The sequence below is a fragment of the Prionailurus viverrinus genome, chromosome B4 (assembly GCF_022837055.1).
Source record: "Prionailurus viverrinus isolate Anna chromosome B4, UM_Priviv_1.0, whole genome shotgun sequence".
In the NCBI taxonomy this organism is placed as follows: Eukaryota; Metazoa; Chordata; class Mammalia; order Carnivora; family Felidae; genus Prionailurus; species Prionailurus viverrinus.
This window is the reverse complement of record NC_062567.1, coordinates 53,080,285-53,102,577: the sequence shown is the minus strand read 5'-3', so window position 1 is coordinate 53,102,577 and position 22,293 is coordinate 53,080,285. Positions and strand designations below refer to the sequence as shown.

Below are 22,293 nucleotides of genomic sequence, written 5' to 3'. Positions count from 1 at the left end.
GCTCCAGGCTCTGAGCTGTCAGCACAGAGCCCAACGCGGATCTTGAACTCAGGAGCCTTGAGGTCATGACCCAAGCTGAAGTTGGATGCTTAACTGACTGAGCTACCCAGGCGCCCCTTTTATATACTTTGCCATGCAAAAAGTTCTTATTTTTACTGAATTTCTTAAACCTTTTCTAACCTCTAACTATGCTGCCTAAGTACATATTTAGTACTTGGTATTGTGCCTAATAATTCAAATTAAATGATAAAACACCTAGAAAAAAATATACAGAAGATAATTTTTTTTTTTTTTGCTTTTAGAAAATTTCCTGAACTGATAGAACAACAAAAGCAAATATTATAAAACCAATGGAGATTTCTTGCAAAAAAGAAAGGAGGTTTCATAGATTATTTGCTTGAACTAGCATTTACTAAGAATCTACAGTATGCAAAACTATGTCCTGGGTATTGTCTTAAAGGGGATAAGCTTTAGTGAACTTAGAGGTTAGGAAAGATAATGGTAAAAACTAATAGAATTAGAGCAGAGATCAAATTTAGGAAAGGCAAGACCATCTAGGAAATAGTAGTTCCCTAGCTGTTTTGCTTTTAAGCTTCTGGACGACTTCTCGGGTTCAGTCAGATTTCATAATCTCCATTCTTTGTCTGAAGCAAGCCCCAGGGATTTAGTTTGCTTTTTGCATTCTTCATTCCTTTCTTATTTTGGATCTTTGTGATTTAAAGTTTATTTATTTTGAGAGAGACAGAGCATGCTTGAGTGTGGGAAGGGCAGATAGAGAAGGGGAGAGAGAATCCCAAGTGGGCTTTATGATGCAGGGCTCAATCTCATGAACTGTGAGATCATGACCTGAGCTGAAATCGAGTCAGACGTTTAACTGACTGAGCCACCGAGGTGCCCCTTGGATCTTTGTGATGTAGTGTATGCCAAGACTGGCTGTGAAATAAGATAGTCTCCCCATCCAATCCCTTACATTGTTCCTGAAGATAAAACCCTTAATGATAATGGTTTGCTGCTGATCATTATGTGTGCACACTTATAAGGGCTTAAAAAAATAACAAAACGGGGAAGTTGGAAAATACAAGGCATATACATATATATGTTTTAAGTTTGTTTATTTTGAGAGAGGGTGTGTGTGAGTGAGCAGGGGAGGAGCAGAGAGAGCAGAAAGAGAATCCCAAGCAGGCTCTGCACTTTAAACATGGAGGCTGATGCAGGGCTCGAACCCACAAATTGTGAAATCATGAGCTGAGCTGAAATCAAGAGCTGGACGCTCAACTGACTGAGCCACCCAGACCCTCACAAGGCTATTTCTAAGTTCTCACAATAATGTGCTATAGTGGGGCGCCTGGGTGGCGCAGTCGGTTGAGCGTCCGACTTCAGCCAGGTCACGATCTCGCGCTCTGTGAGTTCGAGCCCTGCGTCAGGCTCTGGGCTGATGGCTCAGAGCCTGGAGCCTGTTTCCGATTCTGTGTCTCCCTCTCTCTGTGCCCCTCCCCCGTTCATGCTCTGTCTCTCTCTATCCCAAAAATAAATAAACGTTGAAAAAAAAATTAAAAAAAAATAATGTGCTATAGTTCTGGATTCTCATGCTGAGATGGTGAGAGGATGGTCAGTTGGCTTTTTTACCTTCTGATTTTATTCTTGCTGGTCCTCTGCCATTAAGACTCCTCTTTTGTCTGAACTTTTATTCCTGAAGGCTATATTGACTCCTTCCTTCATATTGACAAAATGGTCTGGTTTTAATTTCTGTGTAGAGCTAGTCGAAGAGTGAGTAATTTCTTATTTCAGGTATAGCCTATGAACTTACTGGACCTATCTGTGCTTTCTTCTCTTTTATTTCAGGGGATAGTTGCCTTTTTTCCTCCTTCATGGTTCATCCCCCCCCTCCCCCCCCATTGCTTGCCTGATGTTAAAATTTACTTTTATTCACATTTTTTGATATTTATATTTGATCATTTATTTGTTTTTAGGTAAAATTTGGTAATACCACCTTTAAAACAGATGTGTATCTCAAGTCCCTCAACCCTCAGTGGAACTCAGAATGGTTTAAATTTGAGGTAAGTTTTAATTATTTTATTTTTATTTTTTTTTAAGTTTATTTATTTTGAGAGAGAGTGCGCTTATGTGTGTGCGGAGAAGTGGCAGAGATGGGGGAAGGAGAAAGAGAAGCCCAAGTGGGCTTTGCTGACAGTGCAGAGCCCAATGTGGGGCTTGATTCCACTAACTGGGAAATTGTGACCTAAGCTGAAATACAGTCTGATGCTTAACTGACTGAAGCTCCTTGAGGTAAGTTTTTAAATGTCAGCATTTTTGAGTATATTTTTTTGGAGGTGAGAGGTGACCCTTTTCCCTTAGGAATGTAGGAGTACTTTTTATTTCAGGTATAGTAGTTTTCCTACACCATAAAAATTTTTTTTTTTTTTTTGCTAAGAATATTGCGTTTTTAAAAAATAATGTTAAGAAAATATAGTGTATGAATATAAAAACATTTAAAAAATAGAATCCCTCAGAAGTATTATATTATTGTTACTGTAATTTTAACAGTTACCAAAAATCACTTAAGAACAGTATACAGGGGCACCTGGGTGGCTCAGTCGGCTGAGCGTCCGGCCTTGGCTCAGGTCATGATCTCACAGTTTGTGAGTTCAAGCCCCGCGTCAGGCTCTGTGCTGACAGCATAGAGCCTGGAGCCTGCTTCTGATTCTGTGTCTCCCTCTCTCTCTCTGCTCCTACCCCGCTCATGCTCTGTCTTTCTCTCTCTCAAAAATAAATAAACATTAAAAAATTAAAAAAAAAAAAAGAATGAACATTAAAAAAAAAATTAAAAAAAAAGAACAGTATACAGATTAAATTTTTTAAAGTTGTAATAAAAAGTATATATAAAAAATGTTGCCATTTTAACCATTATTAAGTATCATTTAATAGCATTAATTACCTTCACAGTGTTGTCTAAACATCACTATTATAAAACTTTTCATCACTCCAAACAGAAATTACTCATTCAGGGGCACCTGGGTGGCTCAGTCAGTTAAGCATCTGACTTGGCCTTAGGTCATGATCTCACGGATTGGCTCTGTGCTGACAGCTCAGAGCCTGGAGCCAGCTTCCGATTCTGTGTCTCCCTCTCTCTCTGTTCCTCCCTGGCTCATCTGTCTCTCTCTGTCTCAAAAATAAATAAACGTTAAAAATTAAAAAAAAAAAATTCATTCAGCAATAACCCCCATTCCCTCTTCTCCTAGACTTTGATAACATCTAACCTACTTTCTGTCTCTTCGAATTTGCCTATATTAAAGTGGAATCATACAATATTTGTCTGTGTCTGGCTTTTACTTAGCATAATGTCTTCAAGGTCTATCCATGTTGTGTCATGTATTAGAATTTCTTTATGTTTTATGGCTGAATAATATTCCTCTGTGCATGTGTATGTCACTGTTTATCCATTTATCTGTTGATGGATACTCAGATTGTTTTCATTTTTTGGCTACTGTGGATTATACTGCAATAAACATTAGTGTACAAGTGTCTGTTTGAGTCCCTGTTTTCAGTTCTTCTGGTTATATGCCCAGAAGTGGAATTGCTGGGTCATATGATAAATTATATATTTAGCTTTTTGAGGAATTGCCAGACTTTTCCCTAGTGGCTGCACCATTTTACATTCCCAACAGCATGAATGAGAGTTCCAGGTTTTCCACAACTTTGTCAAGCTTTGTTATTTTTTTTTTTAAATTTAAAAGACCAACTATTTATTTATTTATTTATTTATTTATTTATTTATTTATTTAAATGTTTATGTATTTTGAAAGAGAGAGAGAGTGAGTATGAGCAGGAGAAGGGCAGAGAGACAGGGAGAGAGAGAATCCCAAGCAGGTTCTGTGCTGTTAGCACAGAGCTTGATGCAGGCTCAATCCCGTGAATTGTGAGATCATGACCTGAGCTGAAATTAAGAATTGGATACTTAATTGACTTAAAAGGTGCCCCTGTTTTTTTCTGTTACTATTTTTTTCTTAACATTTATTTATTTTTGAGAGACAGAGATAGAGCACAAGTCGGGGAGGGGCAGCGAGAGGGACACATAGAATCCGAAGCAGGCTCCAGGCTCCGAGCTGTCAGCACAGAGCCTGATGCAGGGCTCGAACTCACAAACTGTGAGATCATGACCTGAGCTGAAGTCGGAGGCTTAACTGACTGAGCCCCCCAGGCGCCCCCCCCCCCGCCCTTTTTTTGTAATCATAGCCATCCTAGTAGGTGTGAAGTGACATTTGCAGTGTAATTTTCATATCCATTTTCCTCATGAATGAGGTGATATGATTTCTTAGGATTAAGGACCATTTGAGTTTCTTGTACTTGGAACTACCACCTCATGTTTTAACTCCCCAGAGAAGATATTTAGAGATGACATTAAGGAGGTAGACTTCACAGGAGTTGGTGACTAGCTTAATATGAAAAATGTAGATGTGATGTTGTAGGTCATTGGTTTTGACTTGCATTTTGAAATGACTAGTAATGGTGAGTCTCTCTTCATGTGTTTATTGGCTATTTGTGTGTCTTCTCTGGAAAACTGTTCAAGTTCCTTGCTCAACTAAAAAAAAATTTGTGGGGGGGCGCCTGAGTGGCTCAGTTGGCTAAAGCATCCAACTTTGGCGCAGGTCATGATCTTTCCGTTCATGAATTTGAGCCCCGTAATGGGCTCTGTGCTGACAGCTCAGGGCCTGGAGCCTGCTTCAGATACTGAGTCTCCCTCTCTCTCTGCCCCTGCCCTATTTACACTCTCTCTCAAAAATAAATAAATATTAAAAATATTTTTAAGCCCCCCGATGCGAGGCTTGAACTCACGAACTGTGAAATCATGACTTGAACAAAAGTTGGATGCTTAACCCACTGGGCCACGAAAGTGCCCTACTCCTTTACTCATTTTTAAGTTGGATGGTTTATCTTTTTGTCGTTAACTTGCAAAAGTTCTTTTTATTTTTATTTTTTTAATTAAAAAAAAAATTTTTTTAATGTTTATTTATTTCTGAGACACAGACAGAGCTTGAGTGGGGGAGGGGTAGAGAGAAAGGGAGACACAGAATCTGAAGCAGGCTCAAGGCTGTGAGCTGTCAGGACAGAGCCCAACGCGGGGCTTGAACCCACAAACTGTGAGATCATGACCTGAGCTGAAGTTGGTCGCTCAACCAACTGAGCCACCCAGGTGCCCCGTAAAAGTTTTTTATATTCTGAATATTAAACTCTTATCAGATCTATGATTTGCAATTATTTTCCTGCATTCAGTAGGTTGTCTTTTCATTTTTTTTGGTAGTTTCCTTTGCACAAATGTTTTTAATTTTGCAGTACAATTTATCTTTTTCTTTTGTTGCTCACACTTTCGGTCTCAAATCAGAGTCTGTTGCCAAATTTGGGGTTATGAAGATTTACTGCCATGTGTTTTCCTAAGATTTTGTTATTTTATCTGTTATAATAATCTGTTATTATTTATCTGTTTTATCTGTTATTTTACCTGTTATTTTTTTTATGTTATCTGTTATTTTATCTGTTAGGTCATTGATTCATTTTGAGTTAAATTTTATATAGGGTGAAGTGAGAGCTCAACTTCATTCTTTTGCATGTGGAAATCTAGTTGTTTCAGTACCATTTGTAGAAGAGACTGTTCTTTTCCCATAGAATGGTTTTGGTACCTTTGTCAAAAGTTAGTTGGACACAGGCATATGAGTTAATTTCTGGACTCTCAATTCTGTTCCATTGTTTTATATATCCTCGTGCTATTACCATACTTTTATGATTACTGTATTTTTGTAGTGAATTTTCAAATCAGAACGTGTGAATCCAACTTTGTTCTTTTGTACTGATTTTTTTTGTCATGGAGCATTTTGATTCCCTTTCTGTTTTCTTTCATATATATATGTATATACATGTACATGTATATATACACATACATACACATATACATATATATACACACGTATATATACATATACATATATATACACATTTTTTCCCCTTGCTGTTTTAAAATTGACATTATGTATTTTGAAAATGCATCAGTTTGCACATGCATAATATCTTTTTTGTCATTTTAAACTAAGTATTAAGGTAAAAATGTGGAATATAAGAATCAGAGAAAGTAGTTAGACAAACTTGATTACATGATTTCAGATGGAATTAGAATAACAGTGTTTTTCATCATCTTAGCAAAACATTCAAATGCTCATATAGCTTCATTTTGATGGCTTTTTCTTTTTTTCTTTCTTCCATAACCTTAGAAATGGTTAAAAAAAAAATAGTCTTGTTGGGGCATCTGGGTTCCTCAGGCTGTTGAACATCCAACTCTTGACTTTGGCTCAGGTCATGATTTTGTGGTTTGTGGGATCAGGCCCCGTGTGGGGCTCAGTGCTGATGATGTGAAGTCTTCTTGGGATTCTCTTTCTCCCTCTCTGCCCCTTTTTTGTTTGTGTGCTCGCTCTTTCTCTTTCTCTCAAAAATAAATAAACTTAAAAAAATACTTTTGGTGAATTACATTTTTTATTGGAATGGTAGGAAGAGGTGGGTATTATGTATTAGTAATTTTCATGATATGGGGCATTAATACATAAGAATATTTCATTTTATTGATGATGCAGTACTAGTAATTTTTAAAGCTGCAAAATACTCAAGTAGCTGAGATAACTTTGAAAAATAATATATTTGTATTTTTATGAAATAAGGGATTTTTATAATATTAATGAGATTTAGTAACTGAAGTTACTAGCCATTTCCCTTAAAATTTACCAAGTTTACTATTTTGGCTAGTACCTCTAGTAATAGTGTATATTGTGTGAAAAATGTTCCTTCATAAATTTTTTTTTTAAGTTTGTTTGCTTCTGAGAGAGAGAGAGAGCAGGGGAGGGGCAGAGAGAGAGGGAGAGAGAGATTCCCAAGCAGGCTCTGCACTCTCAGCACGGAGCCTGACGTGGGGCTCAAAATCACAAACTGCAAGATCATGACCTGAGTTGAAACCAAGAGTCGGAAGCTTAACCCACTAAGCCACCCAGGTGCCCCAAAAATGTCCTTTTTAAAAAATGTTTATTTATTTGTGTGTGTGAGAGAGACAGAGAGAGCTAGCCTGAGTTGGGGGAGGGACAGAGAGAGAGGGGAGAGAAAATTTCAAGCAGACTGTACTGCCAATGCAGAGCTCAGCATGGGCTCAAACTCATGAACTATGAGATCATGACCTGAGCTGAAGCTAAGAGACGCCTCACTGACTCAGCCACCCAGGTGCTCCTGAAAAATGTTCTTAAACTTTGTGTTTATAGTTAACGTTTGTTATATGCTTTTTAAACCTTTTTTGTCAGTTGTAATTGGCCTTAGTTTATATGTTCTGAACTCTTAAATAAATATCATGAACAAATGGATGTTTAGTTTTCTTTCATGTAAAAGAAATATTACTCCAGGCAGCGTAATGGTATTTGGAAGCTCCATGCAATCATTTGGAACCCAGGACCCTTTTGTCTTTCTTTTCCATCATTCACAGCCTGTGGCTTCCATATTCATGGTCACCTTAGCCTCCAGTTTAGCAGCTGGAGTTCCAGTGATCACATCAGTATTCTAGGCTGGAAGAAAGAGCTGGAGTAAAATGGAATACTGGAGAGGTGGTGATCAGTGGAGTGGGAGGAATATTTCAAGGCAAATTCAAAATATTATGCAATATCATCCATAAATTTTTAATTATGTCTGACTTATAGGGAAGGACCCTCTTTTTTGAAAGCGAATCATCCACATTATTACATTAGTGATAGCAACAATAATTCCTTCTTATACTTTAATACTTAAAATAATCTTCAGAAGTTGGATTGTTAGCCTAAAATCAACAAGAAATTGAATGGGGGTGGGGAAAGGCATGATATTTCATAATTAAGTTAAAAAACTAACCAAAGTGTACGACTGCAGAGCTATCACTTGACCAAAGCATATGTAAGGAAGATACAGGGATTTTAGTTAACCACAGACTCTTTTTTTTTTTTTTTTTTGGCTCACAAACTCTGTCTTAACAGTATGGTGTGTCTGCTGTAATGACAAACTTCCATAGGCTGCATTTAAAAAGTATAATATTCTAATTATAGGAAATAATAATCCTTTTATATTTTGTCCTTGTCTTACTAATATCTATAATATTGTGTTCAATCTAACCACTACCTTTGATGAGGAGAACCGGCAAGTTAGAGGATGGAATGGTATAGAGAGGAGGGCAGCCAAAATAGTGAACATGTCTTCCATAAGGGAGAAATCTTTTTTTGCCTCATTCTTTGCCTTAGTCAGTTTGGGCTGCTGGTAACAGAATACCATAGACTGGCTGGCTTAAACAATAGCATTTTATTTCTCACATTTCTGGATCCTGGGAAGTCTGAGATCAGGGACCATCATGGTTTTGTTCTAGTGAGGTCCCTCTTTCTGCTTTGTAGACCGTTGTCTTCTTGCTATGTCCTCACATGGACGGGAGAGATCATCTCTCCCTGTCTTTACTTATAAGGATACTAATCCCATTCATGAGGTCTTTGCCCTTATGACCTAATTACCTCCCCATCTCCAAATAACATCATGTTGGGGATTAGGGCTTCAACATATGGATTTTCAGGGGATAGAAACATTTAGTCCATTGCATTTTCCATTGTAGTCCCTCTTTATAGCTAATGCTTGCTTGGCATGTGGTAAGTAATTGATAATAAGTAAAAGGAGAGAGAATAAACATTTCATTTACTTAACTCATGAACTTAAATTGTTTTTTCTTACAAATAATATTCAAAATATTATGCAATATCATTCATAAATTTAATAATTCATAAATTCATAAATTTAATTTTTAAAGAAGGACCCTCTTTTTTGAAAGCTAATCATCCAGTTACATTATTACATCAGTGCTATCAACAATAATTCCTTCTTAATTTTTTTTAAGTAATCTTCACACCCAGCATGGGACTCAAACTCAACCCTGAGATTGAGAGTTGCATGCTCCCCAGACTGAGCCAGCCAGGCGCCCCAGTTTTGCCTACAGTTTTACTCTGCGAAATTGTCTTTAGAATTTATGGTATCATTGTTCTCATTATCATCCTTGCTCTCCTGTAGGTAATCTATGGAAGCTGTTTTGACATTCCTTAAGCATTTTTGCTTGACGTTATAAGCAGAGTGGTGAAACACTGAATAACTATGTAGAAAAGGAAATTAAAATCTTTTGGGTGTTAATCATCTTATGTTTGTGCCTGGAGGCAAATTGTACTTTTTTTTCTTTAGAAATTTGGCATCTTTTATAGGAGAAGGGGTTACAACTTTTGTGCAGATTAATCCCTTTACCTTTGTGCTTAGAGATCAATGTGTACTTTTTTTTTCAGAAATAAGTAATCTTTTACATTTGTCATATGTATATATTTATGGTAATGAAGATTTTTAAATTAAAAGGTTTAATTTTAAGGTATACTTTTAGGTGGACGATGAAGATTTACAAGATGAACCTCTACAGATCACAGTTCTTGACCATGACACATACAGTGCAAATGATGCCATTGGTAAAGTGTACATTGATATTGACCCTTTACTCTACAGTGAAGCTGCAACAGTCATCTCAGGGTGGTTTCCAATTTATGATACCATACATGGTAAGGAGTATATTTTAAGAAAATAAATCATAGTTTTTAAAATTTATCTTTAAACACTTTTGTGCTACACGTGGTGGTTTTAAAATATCTTTAAAAGATGTTTTCTTTTTAATAGTCATAAAGTATTATTGGTAGAATTGTTATTTTTCTGAACATAATTTGAAGTAATTCCTTCTAAATATATGCAGTATAGTAAGTTAATGCATAATTTAAAAATCATCTAACATTGGTACTGTGTTTCTGAAACATTTTCAAGTGGATAATGTTGATATTTTTCTGCTTAAAAATTCTTCAAGTTTTTTGTTGCCTAAAGCAGGGTTCTCAAAGTGTGGTCTGGGGACACCTAGGGGTCCCTGCACAGGTTCTATGAGGGAGATGAGAAGTTTTAATATGATACTTACATGTCACTTGCCATTTTTATTCTCACTTTCTTACAAGTGTACAGTGGAGTTTTCTAGAGGTTTTATGATGTATGGTGTTACCACACATTGAATGCAGAGCAGAAATGAGAATCTAACTGTATTCTATTAAGCTAGACATTATAGAAAATTACAAAAATGTAACAGTGCTATTTTACTATTTTTTTTTGTTTTCAAAATAGTTATTTTTATAAAAATGTTTATAGTAATATTTTAAAAAATTCTCAGCTTTAATTTTAATTTTCATTCTAAATTTTAATTTTAATTATAACATGGTAAATGTTGATACATGACCCATGTAAACAAAATCTCTTTGAGGCCTTTAATAATTTCTAAGATTGTAAAAGTGGTCCTGTCATTAAAACGTTTGAGAACTGCCAGCCTGCAAATATACTGTTCTTTTAGAATGACAGATGGACCCGTAAAGAGCTGGCAGATGTTTCTGTCTACAGTCTAGCATCTTTCTGCCTGTTTTACATTTTTGACCTGGCAATTCCATTGATAGTAGTTTCTTATAAGAAAATTAAGATGTTTGCTGAGATTTATGTAAGAGTATATATAGACCATGAATTATACAGCCAGAACGAACTGCGTGTTTTAAGAATACAATGGCATAAGGAAATAAAAGGATTTGTGAAATTGTAAAATTTTATAGAATTCAGATTATAAAACATTATTATAGGATGATTCCATATTTGTTTAAAAACAAAAGAATTGCATATATGTGATATCATTGGATAAATTGGCAGAATACATAATAAAATGTTTATTCTTGGATAGTTTTATTTCTGGACTGTAATCCTATTTTTCTTCTTTTCCTCTTTTGCTTTTTTCTATGTAAATGTATTATCTTTGTAGTTAGGAAATAAAATCCAATCCCATAGTAAATTACCAATAAAACAATTGGTATTAATTGGAATTAATCTGGTTATTAATTGGTATTAACAATTGGAATTAATCTGGGCTTGCATTAAAGGCATGGCAGTATGAATGAATGAATTTTCTAAATATTTTATATTAAATACTGTTTATAATTGGTTTAGTATGTTTATGGACCCTTTGTTAGGAACATAATCTCTTATTATTTCAGTGGGTAAATGAGCAAGTCACTCTTAGAAGGCCTTCCTCAATAAGTATGAATTTGACATGAAGTCAGGACAGTCCAGTAAAAATATTTAGTGAATGTTAAGAGATAGAGACTGGGTCATTTTTATTTATTAGGTCATGTTGAAACCCTTATTTTTGGAATTTCTTAGCTCATTTTAACTTACTACATTCATTGATTTTGTGTTAAATCAGATTCTTCCATTAGTTGTTAAGACCACTTACTCTGGAATCATAAAGATCTGACTTCTAATACTGGCTGTACTACTTAACTAGTTATTGACACTATGCAAATTATTTAACTTTTATTAAACTTTAATGTCTTCCTCTGTAACATGAAGATGATAGTACTATGGAAATTGCCTTACTGGGTTGGTGTGAGCACTTTGAGATACTACTTATAAAGCATTTAGAATGTTATCCATGCTCACTTGTTACCGTCATCATCATCATCATCATCTCTGTCATCACTTTAAATGGGGCTCCTTTCCAGTTACACTTGATTCAAATAAGTAGAGACTTGTAATAGAAATGAAAATTCTATTCATTCTTTAGTGTATACATGTTCTTCAGAAAATGTAATAAATTACTTACAATGAACATAATTAGGAAACAAAGCATTGCTATTATGATTGATATGTTATTTTTTAAATTTTTTTTTAAGTTTATTTATTTATTTTGAAAGAGAGAGAGAGAACAAGTGGGGACAGACAGAGAAGGAGACAGAGGATCTGAAGTAGGCTCTGTACTGACAGTAGAGAGCCCAATGTGGGACTCAAACACAGGAACTAGGAGATTGTGAACTGAGCTGAAGTCGGACACCTAACTGACTAAGCCACCCAGGCACCCTGATTAATACATTATCTTTAAATCATCAGTTGGCATTCATTTGCTGAATTATTTAATTGTGCTTTATTTTGTTAACGTAGAAACTTGATTTCCTTTTGAAATTCTAGGTATCCGTGGGGAAATCAATGTAGTTGTAAAAGTAGACCTCTTCAATGATTTAAATCGATTTAGGCAGTCATCATGTGGAGTCAAATTCTTTTGCAGTAAGTAAACACATTTTATTTCTCATTTAACAGGAAACTTAATTTTTAAATATAGGAAATCAAATATTTCATAAAGCTAATGGAAAACCTATAATACTTTGGTTTTAATGCCAAAGAGAAAATTATTAATCTCTTAGAAACAATTATTGTAGCTCTGGGGACTATTTATCTGATTTTAAAGTAAATGCAATCTTTTTTTTTTTTTTTTTTTTGAGTTCATAGAAATTTTTGTTAGAATAGTCCAGTGGGGCATGAGGTATGCTTGGTTATCATGCCTACAAGGTCAGAGGAGTTTGTGAGGCAGCAGGAAGGAGATCACTCTTCCTGACCCTACTCTGGCTTGTACTCCAGCCTCTACTCCAGACTCTGGAAGGAATCACATTAAATATTGCTGGTAACAGTTGCTTAATGCCAGTAGAAAGAGTGACTGGTGAAGATTTTGGATTCTTTCCAGAATTTTAAATAACAATCCATATATTAATGAAACAACTTAATCTTGTTTACTTAAATCTTATGTTAATAAATATTGGGTCCAAAGGTGGAGAATTGATTGCTAAAGCACCACATAATAATACAACTCTGAAATATCTAAGAATGACTAGAAACAAGTTTGAAAATACAGGTAGAATGTTTTTTTTCAGGAATGCTACAAATTAATTCATCCTTAGAGGAGTGATATCCTAGTGACTGTGGTCTGGAAATGCAAAATGTGCTAGCATTTGCTACAGTCCTACCTGAAAACCAAACAACTAAGGGAATAAGCCTACACCTGCCTATACTGTATGGTGAACAGGAAGAGTCCACAGTTCATCTAGGCCACCTATTGAAAGAAAATCACTGCCTTGCTGAACTGCTTATGTGTAAACATGATATTATAAAACAGGTGATTCTGTATCTGAATAGTAGCATATGCTACCTTGATGTCAGCTGATTGTCAGTAGTCAGCAGCAACATAAGGGGAGATGGACTTGTACTTTCACAATCAATGAAAAAAAATCCCACACTCTCATATCTACATTTGGGGAAACAAATTTGATGAGGCTACATGTGTGACATAATTAGATTTATGCGGAATGGGCTAAAATTAGATAATAGAGATATGGAGCCATTTGTGGTGGGTGGACATGTGTATTTTGAAGACTCCAGTGGCCTTGCCAAGCATTATTATTGGACACAAACTTATGGAGAAGCTTGCAGCCACTCATCTAATGCAAATTTTACTCTTGTCCAGTAGGGCAACCTCTGAAAAACAAGCTCTGAAATAATTTTCACATATCTTCATTATTTTCACAGAGATGAATATTTTACTGCTTATTAAATTTTTCTTTTATGAATTAGAACAAGTTGCTCTTGTCAAATGTGAAAAAGATATGACTGACTATAATGAACTATATATAACTGTCAAAAGAAAAAGAAAAATCCATTGTTATTTTACTGTAGTATAAGACACTGTAAGATAGGAGCAAAGCACTCTAGCCAAACCTTGTGGTGCTATCCAAAATTCAATAGGCATCTACAGTTACAGTCCCTCAAGTGCCACATAGTATGGGCTGGCATTGGCAGATGTGGGCAGTCACAACCAGCCTCAATTCATAGGATTGAAAACTCCTAAGTAGTTGAGTTAGCTTTAAGGCATGGATGATACCATTTTAAGAGACTAGTTCGGTGTAGATGTTCTCAGGTTTTCCCCCCACCCCCCCCTTTTTGTTGTTGTTGTTTTTGTTTGTTGGTTTTAGGTTCTCCCCTTTTTGAATCTGACTAGATCTTATTTTAAATCTAATGACATTTGAAATTCTATATATTAAATGAGTTTGTTATGTAGTATAGACTGCCGAACGAGTTGGCCACATGGCCATGGATTATTGGAAACTGCAGGGCTTTATGACTCCTCAAATTGTCAGAAAGGTAATAGTTTGATTTTTGAGGCTGCAATATGTGTTGTACAGAACTTTTTCAAAGTACTTTGAATAAAGTGTTTTGTATTCATTATCCACTTTCTGCCTATTTTTTTAATGATTAACCAGATGACTTTAATTTTGGTTCTTTAAACTTTGTATTGAATGCTGTTTAAGGTTGTCTATAGCTGTTTTCTAAGTTATAAAAATACGATTTGTTTCTACTGTGTTTGCTGTAAGAAAGATGAGAGGTCTCATTAAAGAAAATGATTATTTCTAAGAAAAATATGGAACTTAGAAGACTGATTGGAAGTATAACTATTATAATTACATTGAAATTAGCACAGTAAAAGGCATTCTTGTATTATATATTCAAAAGGTAAGAACTTAGTTGTAAATTTTTTTAAATTGAATTTAATCTTGTGATAAATAGAAGCATAACAGGTAATTTCTTTTAACAGCAACATCTATTCCAAAGTGCTATAGAGCTGTAATAATTCATGGGTTTGTAGAAGAGCTTGTAGTCAATGAAGACCCAGAATATCAATGGATTGATCGAATTCGTACACCAAGGGCATCAAATGAGGCCAGACAGAGACTCATTTCTTTAATGTCAGGTATTTAAAAAAACAAAAACAAAAACAAACTTTCTTACTGATTTACTTAACACTGTTACAATTTTTACTTCCTTTTGACATGCTACCTGAAAGTTAACAGTGAGGGCTATGAATTATGAATGACTGATTCCCTACCCTTGGCCCCATCTTCCTGAACATACCTGCATTGCCATTTTATAAGAGGAAGTCTGAACCAGAAGCTTGTATTTCCTTCTTAACTAGGTAGACAAAGGAATTTGTGCTCATAAAGTGGCCTGGTAGAAAGAACCCTGAGCAAGGAAGTAGGGAACTGGGTTCTAGTTTTCCTTCCTCTAGTATTTCTTTGTAGTCAGAGTTTAGGTAATCTGTCTAGAGTTTTTTGTTGCCTTTTCATAGTCCTTCTCTGATAACTTGGTGTAGCTCCCTGTATTTTTCCCTGACACTCTTACCCCATTTTGTTTCTTTATTTTTCTTTGAAGAACTTGTTTACCATTTAAAATTTGTATGTATATGTAAATTTACATGTATATAAATTTACATATATATCCGACAATAAGTATAAATATTATGTTTAATAAATATAAATATTTTATACTTACACATAATAAATTTGTTTTAAATATAAATTATAAACACCTTTATATTACATTAATATTACATATTAATATACCAAACAATATTTATGAATCAGTATAAATATATTTATACCTAATATATAATGTTATAGTTACTATATTAAATAATATATCTTTTTTGTTCACCTCTGTGTTTCTAGCACTTAGAAGAAAGGAAGAATGCCAGGCACATAGTACACAACCAAAAATTATTTGGTAAATGAATGCATGAATGAGTGAATCTTAGCTTGCCGCATCTGTAAAGTGCAACTAGTAATATCTTACCTCCCTGAAATGTAGGAGGCTGGAGCAGATAATCTTTTAGGTTCTTTTCAAGTTCTAAAAATCTGTGATTTTTTTCCAAGTCTTTTTTTATTGCTACCATATCCAGTCTTGTATCATGTAATGTCAAGATCTGAAGCAGAATGAGTTTTCTTCCTTTTTTTGTAGGTGAACTGCAGAGGAAGATTGGCTTGAAAGTACTTGAAATGAGAGGAAATGCAGTTGTTGGGTACTTACAATGTTTTGATCTGGAAGGCGAATCTGGGTTAGTGGTACGCGCCATAGGAACAGCATGTACACTGGATAAACTAAGTAGCCCGGCAGCATTCCTTCCTGCATGTAATTCCCCATCCAAAGAAATGAAGGAGTAAGTATGAATCAATGAATTGTTCTTATGGAGCTTTTTATCTTTTACCTATATGCTTTCATTTGATTTGAAATATTCTAGTAGACTTGTTTAACATACATTTTTCCCTGTGGTGATTGTTTTTTTCTTTGGTGATTTTTATTAAAGGTGACATGAAAATCTGAAGGTTAAAAGTATTTAGGTGTTCCTGATATTTTATTTATACTGTCTTAATATGAAATTCAAGTTAAGTAATGTAAAACTAAACTGAGTATTTCAGATCTTTAGACACCGTATATTTAAAGCTTAAAATGGGTATTTATGGAATTTTTACTTACTCTCTGGGAAATGCTTAAAACCCAGTACTATACTTGATAATCTTACTATGCTTATTAGCAACATAGTATAGAAAGAAGAAGTATAGCAGGAAAGGTTGACCTGTGTAGGGGTCTCAGATGTAAATGTCTACAGAGACCAGATAGTTTATATATATATAAATAATTGAGTGTAATTAAATAGGGAGTACAGAGGACTGTGTAAAGCCCATGGTGACACTTTTTTTCTGTAAAAGGCTGGATAGGAAATATTTCATGCACTAGCCATACAGTTTCTGTCTTTGTTTATCAGAAAAAAAAAGGAGTTTGTTGATTTTGATCTAAAGGAATTTAGACTCATACATTTTTAAAAAACTAAGCGTGATTCAACAAAATACTTTGGTTGGCTGGATTTGGCTTATGTGTTGTCATTTGTGTCTAAGGCAGAAGATTTTCAATATGGTGGTGATCTACAAGGAATTTTTATTTTTTATTCATTATTTTTTAAGTTTTTTAAAAATGTTTTTTAAATTTATTTTTGAGAGAGAAAGAGACAGCGTGCAAGCAGAGGAGGGGCAGGGAGAGATGGAGGCACAGAATCTGAACCAGGCTCCAGGCTCTGAGCTCTCAGCATAGAGCCTGATGTGGGGCTCGAACTTGTAAACCACGAGATCATGACCTGAACCAAAGTCAGATGCTTAACTGACTGAGCCACCCAGGTGCCCTAAAAGTTTCTTTAAAAAAATTTTTTTCTTAGTGTTTGTTTATTTTTGAGACAGAGATAGAGCATGAGCAGGGAAGGGGCAGAGAGAGAGGGAGACACAGAATCAGAAGCAGGCCCCAGGCTCCAAGCCGTCAGCACAGAGCCTGACGTGGGGCTCGAACTCAACTGCAAGACCATGACCTGAGCCGAAGTCAGACGCTCAACCAACTGAGCCGCCCAAGCGCCCCTAAAAGTTTCTTTTTTAAATTTATTTATTTATTTTGAGAGAGACAGAGACAGCATGAGTGGGGGAGGGGCAAAGAGGGAGGGAGAGAGAGAACCTCAAGCAGGCTCTGCACTGCACGTGAGATCATGACCTGAGCCAAAACCAAGAGTCAGATAGATGGTTAACCGACTGAGCCACCAGGTGACCCTGGGAATTTTTAAAATGAAAGTTTTCGGGCCGCCTGGGTGGCTCAGTTAAGCATCCAACTTCAGCTCAGGTCATGATCTCATAGTTGGTGACTTTGAGCCCTGCATCATGCTCTGTGCTGACAGCTCAGAGCCTGGAGCCTGCTTTGGATTCTGTGTCTCCTTCTCTGTCAGCCCCTTACAGGTTCATGCTCTGTTTCTTTCTCATTCAAAAATAAATAAACATTAAAAAAAATTTTTTTTAATGAAATTTTTCTGTCATAGTGATTGGGATGAGGAGGACGATCATGGTTGAGGACTAGAAATGGTGACTGTCCTACACACCAAGGGACAACTCTGTACAATGAAGACTTGGTTTTTTTTGTTTGTTTTTTTTTAAGTTTATTTAGAGAGAGAGAGAGCAAGCAGGGGCGTTGTGGGGGAAGGAAGAGAGGGAGGGAGACAGAATCCCAAGCAGGCTCTGTACTGTCAGCACAGAGCCCTGTGCAGGGCTTGAACTCATGAGATCATTACCTGAGCTGAAGTCACGAATCGGATGCCTAACCAACTGAACTGTTGGCGCACCTGGACTTGTTCTATCCTAAACGCCAACAGTACTTACATTGAGAATCACTGATTTAGAGATTCTTGTAGATTAAGGATCACAAATTTTTCTTGGTAAATGACCAGAAGGTACAGGTAAATAATTTAGTCTTTGCTAAAATAACTACTCAACTTTGCTATTGTAGCATGAAAACAGCCATTGACAGTATGCAAATGAGTGTGGTTGTGTTCCAATAAAACTTGATTATTTACAGAACAGATTGCAGATTATTTACAGAACAGACCTGTAAGGTATGATTTGCTGACCCCTGCCCTATATTATCAGGGAGTCAGGATGGATTCTGTAGTCAGAAAAATCTAAATGCTTCCCAGTTTATCAGTAGTCAAGAGAGGTTGACTAGAAAACAATTACAATCCTTTTTTTTTCAATTTAATTTTAGTTCCAGTATCATTAACATACAGTGTTATATTAGTTTCAGGTGTACAATATGGTGATTCAACTTTTCATTTATTTTTAATTTTTTTTTAACATTTATTTATTTTTGAGACACAGAGAGACAGAACGTGAGCCGGGGAGGGGCAAAGAGAGAGGGAGACACAGGATCGGAAGCAGGCTCCAGGCTCTGAGCTGTCAGCACAGAGCCCCACATGGGGCCCAAACCCAGGAACTGTGAGATCATGACTGAGCCACCCTGATTCGACTTGTTTTTTATTTTATTTTATTTATTTATTTATTTATTTATTTAAATTTCTTTTCAACGTTTTTTATTTATTTTTGGGACAGAGAGAGACAGAGAATGAACGGGGGAGGGGCAGAGAGAGAGGGAGACACAGAATCGGAAACAGGCTCCAGGCTCCGAGCCATCAGCCCAGAGCCCGACGCGGGGCTCGAACTCACGGACCGTGAGATCGTGACCTGGCAGAAGTCGGACGCTTAACCAACTGCGCCACCCAGGCGCCCCTCAACTTGTTTTTTAAGCAATATTTTTAAAAATGAGATTTTCCTTTTAGGCTTATTCTTTTTGTTTAATTATTTCCCTTCTGGTAGCCTTCAGTTATTTAGATTAAATTTTAGTCATAAGAGGGAGCATAGTATTCTATCTATTGCCTAATTTTTTTGGGAAATGCCTTGACAAGTGAAATAATTGTTTAAAGAAAGCCACTTATATTTTTAATGTTTATTTTTGACAGAGAAAGAGACAGAGCAAGTGAGTGAGCAGGGGATAGGCAGAGAGAGTGGGAGATACAGAATCTGAAGCAAGGTCCAGGCTCCATGCTGTCAGCACAGAGCCTGATGTGGGGCTCAGACTCACGAACCGTGAGATCATGACCTGAGCCGAAGTCGGATGTTTAACCTACTGAGCCACCCAGGCGCCCCTGTGAAATAATTGTTTTAAATAAACTGAAGAGTGAATTTGTTTTATATTCCATTTAAGATATGTCTTAGAAAGATATGAACTGCCTGCTACCACAGGTAAAGTCAAATTGCAGGTGTAACTTTTTGAGGGATTCAGGTTTTATTTTCATTTTCCACACCAAATTAAAGACCTGGGCCCCTCCTTCTCTTGCCACCCTCCAGCTTTATCTAAGTTGCCTGAAGGGGCCTGGCTTCGTAGCTGTGATGTCTGAAGTTTTCCTCTTTCCACTAAATTACTTAGTGGAAAGAGTGCTGTATTATCTGTTGGTGTCTTAGGATGATATATTGATAGTAATGGAGTACTTTTTGCCTACATTCAGGAATAGTTCCATTAATGTAAGTCTTCTGGGATTGTGTAAGTGTTCTTATTTTCTACTTTTGTTGTAGCCATCTGCCTTAAATTGTCAAATATTCACACCATGAAGAATTTAAGTTGCTTCATTAAGATTTTCTGAAAGGCATCTTACTACCACAGTCATGCTGTTTAAAAAAAAACAAAACTAACTACTACTCAGGCTTCTTTATTTTAGCCACCTTCTTTGTATTTTTGATAATGAATCAATTTGGGTGCTAGTTTAAATTGTTTTGTGATTCAACTGATTGTAATAATTATAGATGTTTAATTATAACTGATTCTAGATAAGAATTTGATAAAAGGTAGTTTGGATTATATTCCTGTCTGAATGGATTTATTATTAGAAATGTCACTGAGGTATTATTGCAAGATAATCTTTCATACAAGGAGACTGATAAGAATTAGAACTCCCAAGAATACAGATGGTATTTGGGATTTTAATTAGATGTCATACATTGAAACTTTTACAATGTTCGTTTTATTTTATTCATTTTATTTTACCTTTATTAATGGTGTGTTCTACTTCATTGGTTTATTTTTTTCCTTTCAGATGGTTAGTGTAATGCATAATGTAAATCTCTTTGATACGTCCTTGCTGAAGTATTTTGATGATAGAAAGTGCATTTAAATACAATTTACTGCTTCTCTACTTACAAAAAAAGTACTTTCTAAGAGATATTAATTGTAATTTCTCCTCTGTACATCCCTGATTCTTAGAATTTTTAACTTCATTAGTCACTTCAACAGAGAAAGAAAAAACAAATAAAACCTCACTCAGTTGTTTGTATACACATAGGTCACCAATGAGATGTTTGATTTTTATCAGTTGTATTAAACACATTTTTAATTTAAACTAGTAACAAAAACAGAAACATTGTCCTATTGTAAAATCAGTGATGTTTTCAGAAAGTAGTCCATAGACTATGTGAAAGACCTATTGTTGCCCATTAATGATAGCTCATGTTTGAACCTTGACAGACTGTGATTGTTGGGAATGTTCACTGGCCAGTAAAAAAGAAAAGGCCAGGAAGAGTTGAGCTCTTGATCTGCTTTTAATTTGAATTCTAAAAAATGAGGATATATTTTTAGAGTATATTCACATTTGATTCTTTTTCCCTCATGCATGAGTGAAGGCAGTACGTAGTGAAATAATTGCTAATATGAAGTATAGGATTCTTAGTTTAATATGCCATTCCTACCATTCAACATAACTGTGCCCTTTTAGCAAAATTTCCTCATGAAAATGTAAATATTATATGTGAATATGTATCTGTGTATGTGAGCTAAATATATCTATACATACATATAGATATGATCTTGCAGGATGTCAGTTGATATCTTACAAAATTTCAATTCAGAATGTAGTTTAATAAATTCTGTTTAAATTTAAATAATATATTCTGTTTGACAGCTAGATAAAAATTATCTATATTGTTTTATTAATGTGTTTTGAAAAGCAATGTCCCCTTGCTTTGTTTTTTTCCCCAGTGTAACCTGTTTTTTAAGCAATATACTTGCTGTGCTAAAATACTGGAATGTTTACATTTGCTTATATCCATTTCATTCATTTTTCTTTGTGCTGTCATTTCTCATAATCTTAAGTACCACTATTACAGAAACAGTTCTGTTAAATTTTCTTTATGGAAAAATATAATTAATTACATCCATTCAATTTCAGAAGTAACATAAGAACTTTATATTTGACTTTTCACTTTTATGGGTGTTTTGTCCCTAAAATACTGTGTAGTAAGTAAGCTTTATGGTGATGAAAACATTTTAAACATCTTAAAATACAAATCTTAGTCTTTTTCTTATTTAATGCCACTATTTCTGCTTGCTATTTTTCTTATTCACAGTCCTAATTATTATTATTAATCTGATCATTTAAAACTATAACTGTATCCTGTCAAGTTAGTATTTAGCTATTCTTTTTAAATTTTGACTTGTTTTTTGCATGTTGGAGATTAAAAATTCCTCTCCCCCAACTAAAGCTCCTTTGAAATTATTTTAACATAACTTTGCTATCTGTTGTATGTATTGTTTTCTTTTCTTCCGCTTTGACTACAAATTCCCTCAGGTCTCCGCTGGTTCATCCTCCAAGCCATGGATGCCGCTCGACTCACAACAGCCCAATTCATACTGCTACTGGCTCACGACTTACTCAGAACTTCTCTGTGTCTGTTCCCACTCTCATCTATACTGGTACGAGACTGCTCAGACTCCAGAGCTGGGGAAGGCAGGCCACAGGCAGCATGGCTGCCAAGGGCAGGCAGGCAGGCAGGTAGGCAGGTAGCTTAGGTTAGGCAGGTACCATCAGTCTTTTCCTTCTCCTCCTTTTCTCACTTGAAGTCCAGCTGCAGTGAAGAAATCCAGTATTTAGCCACCGCAGAGGTTCTAACTACTTGGAAGTGAAAGTGTTCTTCTAGCTTCCAAAGTCTCTTCCATAGATCCTCTAAGAACTCTATTGTATGTATGTATCCTGTAAGTTTTTAGGGCAGTCCTCTAGGATTTGCCATTATTTCTGCATTTGGTTAGAAATAAAATTGATTACTGGATTCTATATGATATAGCTGGCAAGGCTTCTGATTTGCTTATTTT

At 35.5% G+C, this 22,293-nt stretch overlaps 1 protein-coding gene and 1 pseudogene across 9 annotated transcripts in view; both read left to right on the top strand.

The window, feature by feature from the left end:
- C2CD5 (C2 calcium dependent domain containing 5) overlaps positions 1 to 22,293 on the top strand; it is a 100,808-nt gene that overhangs the window by 13,246 nt on the left and 65,269 nt on the right. For 7 of the 9 annotated variants that reach the window (XM_047865350.1, XM_047865354.1, XM_047865352.1 and 4 more), the window contains exons 3-7: positions 1,971 to 2,057; positions 9,452 to 9,623; positions 12,103 to 12,198; positions 14,555 to 14,710; positions 15,754 to 15,952. In XM_047865350.1, the coding sequence (XP_047721306.1) occupies positions 1,971 to 2,057; positions 9,452 to 9,623; positions 12,103 to 12,198; positions 14,555 to 14,710; positions 15,754 to 15,952 (710 nt within the window). Of the gene's footprint in view, positions 1 to 1,970; positions 2,058 to 9,451; positions 9,624 to 12,102; positions 12,199 to 14,554; positions 14,711 to 15,753; positions 15,953 to 21,674; positions 21,898 to 22,293 lie in introns of those variants that run through there. The other 2 variants (XM_047865356.1, XM_047865357.1) reach the window with 2 other exon arrangements.
- On the top strand, positions 12,457 to 13,464 carry LOC125169781 (leucine-rich repeat-containing protein 34-like; annotated as a pseudogene).